Source organism: Lepisosteus platostomus, chromosome 14 (genome assembly GCF_059453375.1).
Source record: "Lepisosteus platostomus isolate fLepPlt1 chromosome 14, fLepPlt1.hap1, whole genome shotgun sequence".
NCBI classification, from domain to species: Eukaryota; Metazoa; Chordata; class Actinopteri; order Semionotiformes; family Lepisosteidae; genus Lepisosteus; species Lepisosteus platostomus.
The window spans coordinates 15,112,409-15,127,553 of NC_142624.1; the positions used below are offsets into that span (position 1 = coordinate 15,112,409).

The 15,145-nt window shown below is 37.8% G+C and overlaps 1 protein-coding gene across 2 annotated transcripts in view; it reads right to left on the reverse strand.

Moving 5' to 3' along the window:
- Positions 1-13,072: 13,072 nt before the first annotated feature.
- ndufa10 (NADH:ubiquinone oxidoreductase subunit A10) overlaps positions 13,073-15,145 on the reverse strand; it is a 28,598-nt gene continuing 26,525 nt past the window's right edge. For both annotated transcript variants that reach the window (XM_088607195.1, XM_088607194.1), the window contains one exon: positions 13,073-13,789. Coding sequence is in view for 1 of the 2 variants with exons in the window: in XM_088607194.1 (XP_088463320.1) it covers positions 13,721-13,789 (69 nt within the window). In the remaining variant the exon portion in view is untranslated. The remainder of the gene's footprint in view (positions 13,790-15,145) is intronic.

Sequence of the window (15,145 nt, forward strand, 5' to 3'; positions counted from 1 at the left end):
AATCATCAGTTTTCAGTCAATCTTAGATAGTGGAAAACAACTCCTTATTGAGACTTGTTATTGCTTACATTTGCAAAACAAGACATTCTAATTCCCTTTTTACTATAGTTAAGACATGAGCTGTACTTGTCCACTGACCTATAGATGTCCCCTGCTATTCTTCCATTTGCCAGGGTTATAAGCAGTTAGGAAACTAAAAGATAAGCAGTTTGTTAGTTTTTATAAAATTTATAACATTCTTTCAAATAGGAAAATGTACCACCTCATAAAATTAATCTTCGGAAAGGAAGTAGTTCCTGATGAATGGAAGGAGTCTCTTATAATATAAGTTAAACTTTGATGCAGGATAAATAAATGTATTTTCCACAGTGGCTTTATGTTCAATGTCAAAAAGGAAGATCCAATGCAGTGTACAAACTACAGAGGAATTGCATTACTATATATAGCTTCGGTTCGAGAAGCCATCTCAGTAAGTAAGAAAGAAAAAACATCCTCTGCTGTGCTTTCGTGACCATACGGTCAGTGTTAGTGCTCCATTTAGGATCGTTGTTTATGTATGTACCCATAAATTTAAAGGATTATCATATACAGTATATTCTCAAAAGAAGCGGCAATGTGTATAAAACTATGTATAAGGGTCAGGAATCCCTTTTGGAATTATTATATTTTTCCAACACTATATTAGTCTTTTTTTATTATTAAATAATTACTTTACATACTATACATTATTGTTGTTACCAATAGGGGGTTATGAAAATGAAAATTCTTAATTCAAGAAATCCAATTTCCTTAAAAACTACACTAGCAAACACTCTTGGTAAGATTCAAATACTTTGTTCAGATTGGCTCTTTTCAGATGATCTCAAACAAGTTGTCTGTGTTGTCTGCCTTAAAGTGTTGGCTGCTGAGAGCATGCTCCCCAATAAATTGAAATGTCATTTGGAAACTGTTCACAGTAGTTTGATAAATAAGCTTCTTGAGTATTTTTCGCGCAAGTTTAATGAATGGACAGAAAGTTGCTTTTTCTAACCAAACTACAGTCCCCAGCAAAGTTCTTTTTTCATCATACAAAATAGTGTACCAAGTAGCACAATGCAAAAATCCTCATACTATTGGAGTACGTCTGAAGCACTATATACAGTATATCCACAGATAATCATTGTCAGTTCATTCAGGTTCTTGGAAGATATTCACGCAGATCACCATGACTTACTCTATCATTCAAATGTTCGTTGGCTTAGCTTGGGAAAAGTATTCAAGTGAGTGTGGAGCTGAGAGGGGAGATTGACTCATTTTTGGAGAACCTTGGGAAAGTTGTGGATTTCCCCCGAGCTCAGAGGTTCAGACTGGCTCTTTGCGTTCGCTGTGGACAGTCGCTCACTTAAACGAATTAAACTGCAAGGAAAAGGTGTCTTTGTTCCAGAACTGTACTCAAATGTGAATGCATTCAGAGCTAAACAGATGATCAGCCACTGGTTCGCACATTTCCCCACTCTCGGGACAGTAGATATGTCACACGCTCAAGCACAAAGGTACAGCAAGTCACTCACAGATTTGCATGGAGAATTTTCCCGTCAATTTGTTGACCTTGATAAAATTGAGAAGTCTCTAACGCTGATGTCATGTCCCCTGACTTTCAACTACGAGACGGCAGCACAAGAATTGCAGCTGGAACCGATTGATCAGGAGTGTGACACAGCTCTGAAGGAAAAGTTTCATTCTGTAAAGCTGGATAAATTCTACGCATTGCTGAACGAGGTCAAGTTTCCCCGCATTCGGCAAGCAGCTCAAAAGATATTGGTATTATTCAGATCTACTTATGTGTGAAAGCAAACATTCAGCTTGATGAACATCAACAAGTCATGTCACAGATCGCAGCTGAGTGCCCACCACTTGAGATGGGTATTACGGATTGCCACAACACAGTTTTCAACAGATTTTGATGCTCCTGCAAAAAGTGGTGATCAGCTGCACGGCTCTCATTAATCAAGAAGCCTTTTGGGTAAGTTTTATTTTCTCTGTGGTTATCTTGTACTAATATGCATCTCTTACTAAATCAGCATTCCATCTCTTCACATCAATCTGTTACAAGACCAGGGTTTCTAACCACTTCATATTCCTTTACAGATTTTGTCGTTATAATAAAAGAATTTTGCATGAAATGTAACCCTTTTTGTTTGACTTGACACCACTCAGAGTAACACACAAAGACAATTTTCTAGGAAACTAATGCTTTCTACCATTTTCTCTCTCAAACAACAGATTACCCTCTCTGGCAACACCATCAAAGAAGCCAAGGAATTGTTACGGCTCACAGCTCCACATCATCTTCCCTTTATAACTAACCTCATCAGATCCCTCAACTCCCAACTGTCACGATCGTTATTCCTTCTCTTAAGTGCGCTCCAGCCCTTCCTCGTTTTGTCCCATTCCCCACACCTGTTCCTTATTCCAGCCCCTCTTTAGTTCCACCTTTAAACCCAGATGCAGGTGTTTGTCCAAGGCTTCTCATTGAATCCCATTTCGTGAGAGCCCAGGGTCCTGCCAGTCTGGCTCCGTTATGGTTTTAGTTTCCTGTTCCTGATTCCCTGCCCCGCCGGTCCCAACCTGGCTCTGGTTTTTAATTACTTTCCATGGATCCCCTGGTCTTGGACTATGCCTCCTGTATTGGATTTTCCTTTTGGATTTATGCTTGGATTGTTTGCCTTGGACTCACTTCCCCTGGACACCTGCTCACCTCGGACACGCCCCCCTGTCTCCTGACCCTCTCCTGCATGATATTTTTCCCTATTGTTTCTTCACCTTCCGGATCGGGTCATCCGCATAGGGTCCAGAAAGAACTGTTCATGACACCAACTCTACCAGTTCCTCAATTAAGAGAAGGATAAAAATCTCAATCATCTTCTAAGAAAAAAACACCCCAACCACCTCCACCAATCCTAACCAGGTTGTAATTATAATCTCTGATTTTTCCCTTTCAAAAGATAAGTGATCTCTTCTCAGCAGAGGCCTTAGCTTTGTACCAGTCCCCAAGAAGCTGGACATCCCCCAGACCGAAGTTGACCGCTTTTACCACAGGATTCATCTCAGAGCACATTTTGTTGATGGTTCCTCCTCACAGGCAGCTGACAACAACCCAGTTATTGATGCCATTAACAATATTAATCCTAAACAGAACTGTTGGACTCCCCCCTCCAGCGGTTTTCAACCAGTTGATTACTTCTTTAACCAATGCATCAATCAAGCTCCCAAGACCCTTTCTATACCCAGTAAATACAGGTGTAACCTCACCCAAGGAGGTGCTCCAATCTCTCCTCAATAGAGATGATATTGTCATCAAACCAGCTGCCAAAGGAGGTGCTGTTGTGGTGTGGAGAAAGGACCTATATATTAATGAAGCCTCTAGACCAGTGGTTTAAACTGTAAAAACTGGTATGCGTACAAGGTGCTATATCAAATAAAGTTTATTATTATAATATTTATTATATGTGTATGTGAGTGTGTGCGCACACGCATGCTCATGTTGGTCATTGAGAATTTCTGGGGTTCCTATGAGAAGATGACTTGTAGGTGGTACTTGGATGCTTTTGTTTGATCAGGGGTGGTACTTGGTCCAAAAAGTTTGAGAACTAGTGCTCTAGACAACTAACCAACACTTCTGATTACCTTCCTCTCCAACAGGATCCTACCACTGACAACCACATTCTCTAATTATAATAATAATAATTGCTTACACTTATATAGCACTTTTCTGGACACTCCACTCAAAGCGCTTTACAGGTAATGGGGACTCCCCTCCACCACCACCAATGTGCAGCATCCACCTGGATGATGCGACGGCAGCCATAGTGCGCCAGAACGCTCACCACACATCAGCCATCAGTGGGGAGAAGAGCAGAGTGATGAAGCCAATTCATATATGGGGATTATTAGGAGGCCATGATTGTTAAGCGCCAATGGGAAATTTGGCCAGGACGCCGGGGTTACACCCCTACTCTTTTCGAGAAACGCCCTGGGATTTTTAATGACCACAGAGAGTCAGGACCTCGGTTTTACGTCTCATCCGAAGGACGGCGCCTGTTTACAGTATAGTGTCCCCATCACTATACTGGGCATTAGGACCCACACAGACCGCAGGGTGAGCGCCCCCTGCTGGCCCCACTAACACCTCTTCCGTGACCAGCTATAGCACTTTCTGCATCACTTCATCAACTTCCACTGTCCCTTAAATATACAGTTAACATATCTCCTGCTACTCTTCCGTTTCTAGACATAAACCTATCCATCAACCATCCCCAACTCTTTACTTTGGTCTATTACAAACCCACAGATTCACGCAGCTATCTTCTGTACAGCTCACTTCACCCCAAACACACTAAAAACTCTCTCCTTTTCACAGTTCCTTAAACTGTCATCTGCAGTGATGACATCGATTTCCAGAACCAAGCACTCAAAATGCACTCTTTTTTCATCGACAGAGGATAACTCACCCGCGTTATTGACAGGGTCCTCACCCGAGCCAAAAACAGCCCTCGGAGCATCAACTCGATCAGGAACTCCTGGCCTAACAACAACATTACTTTGGGCATAACAGTTCCTATGTTTTCACCAGACTCCACCTTTAACAGGTCAACACACCTTATCACTGGGCCAAATCAACTTTATAATTAACAAAATTATTTTAATACTTAAGCAAGTGAGTGGTCAAAGTCACACAAAGTCATAGTGATAAATCGCTCAAAATTACACAAAAAACGTAATCAGTATCTCTTTTGATGCCCATTATAGCTTGTAGCCACTAAAATGCCCCTGGAGTTATTTTTTCATGTTTACAAAATTATTAACTAAAAAAGATATTTGGAGTGGCAAATGTTTCAGAACAGTCTACTTTAATAACCAAGGCACAGAGTACTATAGGTCTACAGCTCAATCCATCTGGGACATACACTGTAAGTAATATTTGGAACAGAAGACAGTAGACATTTCCCTGTAAATGTCAATTTCTGATTACACAGACCTGGAACTGTAAAAAGCAGTATCTAGGTGAAGCATTTTCTTTCTCTAAAGCATATTATTTACAATTGTTGAAATGTACAAAAATATATATACTGATTAATAAAAGAAATGCAACATTTTCTGAAATGAGAATACTGTAGTTATAGCTTATGTACTTTCACAAAAAATTGTCAACTTGTTTTTAGCCCTCTGACCACCAATACAGTGAGGTCAGGGAGGCATTGCAATGACAATCACACGAAAGCTTGTTAGGTGCACTTTTACCCAATGAGGTCCAAGTGGAACAATGCCTGATCAGGTCACCTTTAAAACGTCCTTAATTCAAAGCCTCCATGAGCCAGCATTGCCAGACACTATGGAGTAAGCCACTCCACTGTGTCCCGACTGCAGAGAAGGTTTCAGCAAACCTGCAGGACAGATGACCGTCCAAGTTCCAGTCGCCCTTGAGTGACCACACCAGAGCAGGACCCATCAGACTGGTCCATCTCAGAGATCGTTTCAGATCTGCCACCAGTACTGCTGCTGAAACTGCCAGTAGACAAGACACAATGCCCGCATCAGTGACAGGACAGTGAGGCTCCATGCTGGTGGTCTTATAGCAATGTGACGTGTCAGAGGCCCTCTGCTCACATCTCCTAGACATCATCATCAGGGCCAGACATCATCATCAGGGCGATGGACTCGTCAGCAGTGGCATCAGCTCCTCTTCATGGATGAGTCACTCTTCAGCCAGAGAGTGGAGGAGGAGGTGTTGCATTTCTTTTTTCCATCAGTATATAGAGTATACCACAGACCCATACTGAGATGAAGGAATACAAAAAGCAACGTGAAAGTAACATTTACCTATAAAAAATAGTAAAAGAATTTGAACCAATTTAGAATTTTGGCACAAAGGTGTTGTGTCTGAAAAAAGTGTGAGGTTGATTTTAAATTAATGCAAACATTTCTGTTATTCACTCCATATGGCGGTGTAGGGAGATAAATGTAGATCAGTACTGTATATTAAAATGACTACATTTAACCAAACCTTTGCTTAAAAGAAAGTGTTAAACTGCAATAGTGACCATGAAAGAATGAAATGAATACAATGTACTGTTTGTAATAACGTTTATGAAGAGGAATAATTACAAATATTTGATGAAAACTTTGATTTCTAATTCTGTTGATGGGAATATGTGATTGGAACTTTGTATTCATAGATAATGACAGGTAGTAGTAATAATAATAATAAACTGCATTTATTATTTTATATAGCCGCTTTCATACATTAAAATGCATCTCAAAGTGTTTTACAGAGCAATCATAAATGATTATAAAAATATAATAATTCTAACAGTACAAATATGTGAGTACACATATAAATAACGACAATATTACTAGCAAAAGGATATACAAACAAAATAGTAATAACAAGGAATTGAAGTAAAATAGTAATTATACAAAATAAAAGGTCAATATAAAATATTGTAAATATTGTAAAATAAAATATGTAAAATAAAAAATACAATTATAATTAAAAAACAACCAGCAATAAGACAAATATTTTCTAAAAGCTAAATTAAAAAAGTGTATGAGCTGCTTCTTACAACTGCTCCGTGAAGTTGCCTGTTGAATATGTAGTGGTAGTATAATGATACCAAAACAGGTGTGATATGATCTCTCATCCTAGTTCCTTTTAGTACCCTGACTGCAGCGTTGTGAACAAGCCTGTTGTTTTAGATAGTGAATTACAAAAATCTAATCGAGAGAAAACAAAAGCATGCGTCAACTTTATAGCAACTTGCAGACTAAGGTAAAGTCTAACTCATGCAATATTTCTCAGGTGAAAGAAAGCAGTCTTAGTGACATTGTCAATGTGATGTTTAAAACTCAACTCCAAATCAAGAATAACACCTAGGTTAAAAAAGTGTTATTTCTCACTACGGGCTTAATCTGTGGAGCCAGGTTTTCTAATTTACTTTATATTTTTTTCCTCTATTAATAATTTTTGCCAACAATAAGAATTTCTATTTTGTCTTCAAGTTTTTGGAAAATATTATTCATCCAATTTACAATACTGGTATTCAGTTTATCAAGGAATTTAGAGCAGTGGTGTTATCTGGCTCTACAGATAGGTATAGCTGTGTATCATCTGCATAACAATGGAAGTTGAAAAGTATGCTCATTAATAATTTGAACAAGTGGCAACTTGCTCTTATATTTAAAAGTGTCATCCTACATTTTTTTCTTTAAAACAAGAATGTTTCATTGCATTCTGATGCTTTAAAGGGATATTAATCAAACTGCTTACTTTGGCTCTAAAGTGTGACATTCTCTTTTTGAATTTTCTACTAAAAATTACTGGTTGAATATAGTTAACACTAATGTGGCTGTTGTGCATTACATTTTCAAGTATACGTTCTTTAGTGTAGTCATGTAGTTTATTGTCAATTAGTATATTGTCTATCAATTTGGATGTTCCATGCTGGCTAAGATGAAGAACATCTCTCCTGAAAAGAGCTGACCTACCTTGGAACAACTCTGTTATCAATAAAATCCATGTTCTTGCAAAGGCACCATGTTTTAAGCCAGTTGTTAGGGGGACTGAGATGACTGAATGCCTCAATGCCACAATGATAAATGGGAAGTGGTCCAAAGATGATCATCCTGAGGGTAGAGCGCTTAAGTTTATGGTATAATTCTAAAGTGTTTCTTTAGAATTTCTGAGTATCTTTGTTGAATATCATTTCTGCCTGCGTGAATTATCATAGTTTTAGCATGGCACTGTTCGATAATAATAATAATAATAATAATAATAATAATAATAATAATAATTGCTTACACTTACTGTATATAGCGCTTTTCTGGACACTCCACTCAAAGCGCTTTACAGGTAATGGGGACTCCAACACTAATGTGCAGCATCCACCTGGATGACGCGACGGCAGTCATAGTGTGCCAGAACGCTCACCACACATCAGCTATTAGTGGAGACGAGAACAGAGTAATGAAGCCAATTCATAGATGGGGATTATTAGGAGGCCATGATTGGTAAGGGCCAATGGGAAATTTGGGAGATGACACTTGGAGTCTGACTTCCATTCAGTCAGGCATCAATCAGTCATCAGTCAATCAGTTTCCTTGGCGCTCTAGCCAAGAAACTTGGAAACAGTGAACATTAAAATCCTTAAGACTACACAGATCTATCACAGCATCCAGGTTTCGCACAATGGAGTCTCCAAAGCTAATTACATTAGGATGGTCGTAAGGGGGAATTGATATAGCCCACAGTGTAGATGTAACCATGACACTGGATTCCCTGTGCAGTTCATGACCACTGAGCCCAAATGGGCCAGGCCAGGACCAGCTGTCAGAAAAGGTCACAAGCCACATACAGGTATGTTTTTCTCAAGCTGGTTTCTGATTGCTGTTCCAGCAACTCATGGAACTCTTTTTCTATAGTCCTTACCTCTATTTTGATGGTCACAAGTTCAGTTTCAACGTCAATGTCCCGCTTACTGCCATTTTCTATGTTGTACATAAATACCTGTTGTTGATCCACTGTGTTGTCATCAAATACTATTCAAATACCTTTAATGCTGTCTTGTCTAATATTGTCTGTTGTTCTGCTGTTTTTTTCTCTGTTTAAGGTTTGATGAGTCCAAACATTTTGGACTCATCAAAAAGCTCTCCTGCCTTGGCTCCCCTGCTCCGCATAGGGTTCCGCCAGGTGTGCACTGTCAACTCTGTCTCCCAGTTTCAACACTTTGGCAAGGGATACCCAGGAACCCTTTTAATCATCCGGGGGAGATGTCTGAAGGGAGCAGTTCACAAAGTGACCCACCCTCTAGTTGCCTTTCATCTTCCAGAACCCAGAGTCAGCATAGCTGTGGACTGAGCTCTCAATCAGAGACTGAAAGTGAAGGAATCCTCAGGGTGTCCAGGTTAACGGGGTGTGGCTCTCTTTTCCACAGAATGGATTCCTACTGCACCTGCCTTAGACAAAATGGGCTATAATGGGCAAAATTACCTAGGTTAAAAAAAAGATTAGGTTGTGGTATTTCTGACACGAGTTTAAAATGGACTAGACAAAAACACCTGAGAGGCTGACCTAATCCCCAAACTACTGATGAAGATGTGAAAGTCAAGCACATTACACTATTGGTCACATTACACGTTACACCAATAGCATCACCTGTCATTTTATACTCAAACTGTATAAATTGTAATTTTATCTGCTAAACATGGACAGAAACATACAAAAGAGCAATGTTAAAATTGTTAGGGAAATAAATCCGAACATCAGCATCTGAATAATTGAAGGTAACATTATATACTGTAGGTACTGTATGTTGTAACATTAAATGGTCTGAGAAATTAGCCTTTGTGGAATCAGATTCCTTGCAGATAGAGAGCTTACTGCATTTCACTGCTCTTTTATCACAATTGATCCTGTACTTAAAACAGACCAGTTGTGTTGTTTTGCCTAATCCCATCCCCATACAGTATATTGTCAGCTTTTATTTTTATCTATACTGAAAATAAGATTAAATTAAAACTCCATTGTTTTGTGGTATACATTTTTATGAATTCAAATAGATATAGGCTGTTGAGAAAGATAGACTGCGTTGTATTCTATTGAAATTTTGCAACATCTGCGCTCATAGCAAATAAATGAATGACCAAAAGAATGACCCTTGGCTTGAAAAATGTAGGTTATCTTGATACCAGAAAAGAATTGGAGATAATCATTTAACCGTTCCATTAATATTGTTTTCAGTTACATTATACTCCCCATTGCATTAATTCTCTTTCTCTCTAACATTGCCCTTATCCTTATTAGTCTATTAGTAGTGAATTGAAAGACTTGGGTATTAACCTATAATGTTATCTGCTTAATATTGTAATGCTCTGATTAAATTTCTTTGTTGCCTATTCCAAAATTGTATTGTCATAGGCTAATACCTATTAACACCTAAATAATTCATAGCGTGTGTCTTTGAAAAGTTGGTCTGTTGTATTTACAACAGAATAACTTTTCACAATCCCATTATAGACTCCCATATAACACAAAATCACCATTACACCAGTGTTGCAGACTGAGTACTGTCCTACATACAGTTATGCAGAAATTCTGGGTCTGATACATATAAAACAGTTGCCGTCTCCTGAGGAGCTATGCAGCTATTCAAACTTGACATATATACTGGACATATGCTTTATTTTTAAATATAATTTATTATTAACTTTCAATTCTTTCATTCAGTACTGGTTTTTCATTAGCATTGTCAGATACTCTATGACAAAAGTAAGAGCTAATAAAAAGTAAAGGAGAAACTGCATTCTTCAGCATATATGTGGTATACAAAAGTAAATTAAGTGAAATAAATGTTTTTTAAAAGTACTGTATACTGTAAAGATGGATTATCAGTGCTTTCTTAAATTAATCTTTTGCCATCTGAATAGTTAGAAAATGATAGAAAATGGTTAAGATGGTTTAACCAGGTGACAATATGATTGAGTGACAATGGTACAGGTGATTCTAAAAATATGTAATTTAAAATTAACCAGAATTTGCTCAATGCATGTGTAACAACGAGAAATAAGACTACGTTTTTGTCACCTGTGTATACAAACTTAAACACTGTATATGTAAATAGTGCCTCCAGTTTTCAAGGATTTTGGTTTTCGCAAAATGCTCTATCAGTGTTCTATTAAAAGAGCTCACGGAATGGGATGGTCCATCCACTTGGTTAAACTCCTTCAACTGTTCTGTGTTATTTCTACTCTGTGAGAAGAGTCAGTTTTTATTTAAACTGGCAAACTGCAAGAAGGAGATCGCAACTAAATATATAGTTTTTGAAAATAGTATTTCAGCTATTCTGTATGTAATTTAAGTTCAAAGATCATTGGAAGGTTGGCTCACCCTTCAATTCAATTAAAAATACTTTATTCATCCCCAGGGGGGAAATTTAAGCAGCAAATAGTAAGAAAAAAAAAAGTATATATTTATAGATAAAAACAGCAAACAGACCCTAGTCTGTCATAAGGCAATCACTTTCAAATGATTGCATAAAAGTAACCATGTGTAGGATTATAGCCAGCAGCCATATTACCCTGCAAGTCACAGCTGGAAACCCACTGAAGCTACAGTAACAGTACCTGGATGGGAGATTCCCTGAAGGAAGAACTAAGGTTGTTGCTGGAAGTGATGTTAATGGGGCCACATCTGTCCCCATGTCCTAACGCCTTAGTATGGTAACAGGAACACTATACTTTAAAAAGGTGTCGCCTTTCGGATAAGATGTAAAACCGAGGTTCTGACTCTGTGGTCATTAAAAATCCCCAGGCATTTCACAAAAAGAGTAGTGTGTTACTTAGGTACCCTGGCCAAATTTTCCATTGGCCTTTACCAATCATGGCCTCCTAATAATCCCCATGTATGAACTGGCTTCATCACTCTGTTCTCCTCCCTACTAATAGCTGATGTGTGCAAAATGGCTGCTGTTACATCATGCAGGTGGGTGCTGCACATTGAAATTGACAAATTACAAATCAAGCACAAAATGGTGAATTTTGTGAGAGTACTGTAAGTCGCCATGTCGCAAACACGCATTCAGTTTCCCACAAATTGTGCCATGTCGCAAACACGCATTCAGTTTCCCACAAATTGTGACGTGATGTGGCCTTTCCTGCTCACTAGTCACCATAATGACTAATGTAATGTGATGTACAAGTGAATAAGTACATGTTGGGCTGCAGACATTACACCACAGAAATGTTACACTGTGATTTGCATGCAGTTAATTAAGTTGTATTTGTCAGCAAAACCATCTCAAAATTGAAAACAATAATTCTACTGGATTAAGAGATGCATTTACTTGCCTGCTTCGTTACAATGTAATAAGGAAACAACACGTTATTATACGTTTCATTGCTTCATTCTGAATCTCAGAGCATGGTGCAGTACCCACCTGGAATTTTGGTCTATTTTGTGATATAAATTAGATGTTTTACAAGTAACTGTGTACTTTTAATTCTTTTGAGGTTTGAAATGCACTCATCAATGCTGATTTGTTCCAACTTCAAGATGATAGGGCCAACGGCCATATCACTCTGCAACTCACAACTGCCAACCCTTTGAAGCTAAGCAAGTGTGAGCCTGGTCAGTACCTGTATGGGAGACCTCCTAGGAAAAACTAAGGTTGCTGTTGGAAGAGGTGTTAGTAGGACCAGCAGGAGGCACTCACCCTGTGGTCTATGTGGGTCCTAATGTCCTACATAATGATGGGGACACTATACCGTAAACAGGCGCCATCCTTCAGATAAGATGTAAAACCGAGGTCCTGACTCTCTGTGGTCATTAAAAATCCCAGGGTGTTTCTCTAAAAGAGAAAGAGAGAGTAGGGGTGTAACCCTGGCGTCCAGGCCGAATTTCCAATTGACCCTTACCGATCTTGGCCTCCTAATAATCCCCATCTATGAATTGGCTACATTACTCTGCTCTCCTCCCCATTGATAGCTGATGTGTGGTGAGCGTTCTGGCACATTATGGCTTTTGTCGCATCATCCAGGTTGATGCTGCACATTGGTGGTGGTGGAGGGGAGTCTCCATTCCCCGTAAAGTGCTTTGAGTGGAGTGTCTAGAAAAGCGCTATATAAGTGTAAGCAATTATTACATTTTAATTATTATATAAAAATAGCTTTGCAGTTCCCCTTTAAAGGCTCACCAATGATTTTAGAGCTGAGGTTTTTGTCTTTTTGGCTGTGTAAACTCAACTACAGAAAACAAAGCTATAATACTTTCAATAAAAGATATAGAATAGAATGTTGAAATAATTATTTTTTGGACTCCAAAGTAACTCAGACCATATAAGTACTGCTGGAAACAGTGCCCAAATATTTGTAACTGTGGACTATACAGTACCAACATACTCCACAGATTGTTGTGGGAATGATATTACTTTGTTTTTTAAAATCAACAATCATTTCTTTTTGCTCTTGATACATTCCTCTCTAGGTAAGAAACAGGCACGTATAAGGAGTAAGATATTCAAAAGCTTTTCACTTAGGAGGCTTGTATATTTTGTGATCATCAATAAGTTTAATAAGCCCTATTACAGTCAATATCCACAGAACAAACCAAATCACACAGTTGTCAAGACATGTACCACTGTCATGCATTTGCCATCACAGAAACTGCAGAAAAGTAGCCAGAGGGACAATGTAATTATGTGATATTTTTTAATACAAAACTGCTTTGATTCTGCATTCCTTATACTACACAATTCAAAATGAACAATAGCTTTAAAACAAATGCATATTTCAAAATGGTGGAATATTGAACCAGTAAAATTCTGTTAACTCAAATATTCATGAATATAAAAGCTTCCTTTCAGATTATAATGTTAAGGCTACGTGTCAGTTATACTTATATTATTTTAGCAGAAGATTTAAATAGTTTCTGAGTCTTCTATCTTTAAAAGGATACTGGCAGATTTGACTACATACAATAATCCTAACCAGATGAACAATCATGTTCAAGAATGAAAATGACCAGTTCCACCCAAGCATGTTTCAAGGAAAATAAAAATGTATGAAATGCATTAACAAAATCATTGACATTTTACAAAAAAAGGTTTTGTTTAAAGTTCCTTTTTAAGAGATCAATTCCTGAATTATTTGTCTTGTTCTGTAGCCATCTTTCTACTATTTTCCACATTGTTTACTTTAACCAGATATGTTTGTCTCCTGCATCCTCATTGTATCCCGCTGCATACTTCTTCCCAGGGAGCTGGACATAAAAAGAACAACAAAAAAATAATTTGTTAAATAAGCAGTATATAAGAAATCTCAAATTCACATGATCCACTGAACATAGGAAGACAGATTTAGATTTACTGTATACAGTAAAGACAGGACAGTGTCAGTATGGATAAGCTAAGTTAATCTGCTATGCACACAATTGTTACTATGCATTTTCTACATATATTTATCGTATATTATTATTTATCATTGTAATTAGGTTGGATCTCAATATTATAAACAGAAGCACATTCCAGTGAATCACATATTAATTCAGAAGAATACTTGATCTCCAAGTGTCTTGAGAGTGAAAAAGGTGGCAAAGACCTAACAGAACTTCATAGTTCAACTCATGATTTGCTTGACTGCTTTCAAATGGCATTACAGCCTCCATAGCTATAGATGGGAGGAGTTCACCTGACCAGATCTTCGATACTGACTAGCCACAGTTAAATTCCTGTCCTCCAGGAATTTCAAAGGAAGTTTAAACATTGCTTTATGGCTCTCTTCCTCAGTCCAATGCCATTGTGGACTTTGGCACAGGTGGAGGATGAGGAGTCTGAATGAATGGTGACTGCGAACACTCATATTACAATGCCAAAGAGGATGGCAACTAATCATTCATCAAGTTATGTGATATCAATACATTTCTACAAAATAATCAAAACTGAAATTGTGTAACTAACAACAGTGTCTTCATTCAGTGCACCATCTAATGTTACAGGCATAGGCAGTCAAATTGCCAAAGCGACTTGCCTATTAAACTTTAATTAAACTCCTAACTAATTTGCCATTTAAAGCTTACTAAGCCTTGATTAATTTTAAGCCCAAGTGGCTCATTTTAAAATACAGTGCAACACTGTAATGTATGGTGTTATAGTTATACAATCATAGCACAGAATTGGATGGTCAATATGGGGTTATTCTTATAGTCACTGACATGAATGTCTAAATGGATTGTTGACTGAAGACAGGTGTGTTAGTAATGGCTGGATGAGTTAATGATCAGAACCCCTATGTAACTATGCTCAGTGAAAGATTAATCACCTACACTTTGTTCTATGCCAGTAGGCTCATCTAAACAAACAAGATCAATTAAATTTAAATGAGGTGAGAATGGGTCATCACTAAACAGGAATTCACAAAAAAACTGGGAAGGAAGATAGGGAGTAAGTCAAAAGGAAAACCCAGGGGAAAAATAAGCCCTAAAAGAACTAGTTAATTAAGTGCTGTTAGTTAAATGGTAAGAACATTAGAAATAAAATGCAAGAGAAAGAAGCCACAAAATTAAGGTATATTAACATAAGGCAATTAAAATAATAATTAAAATGATATAATTGGAATT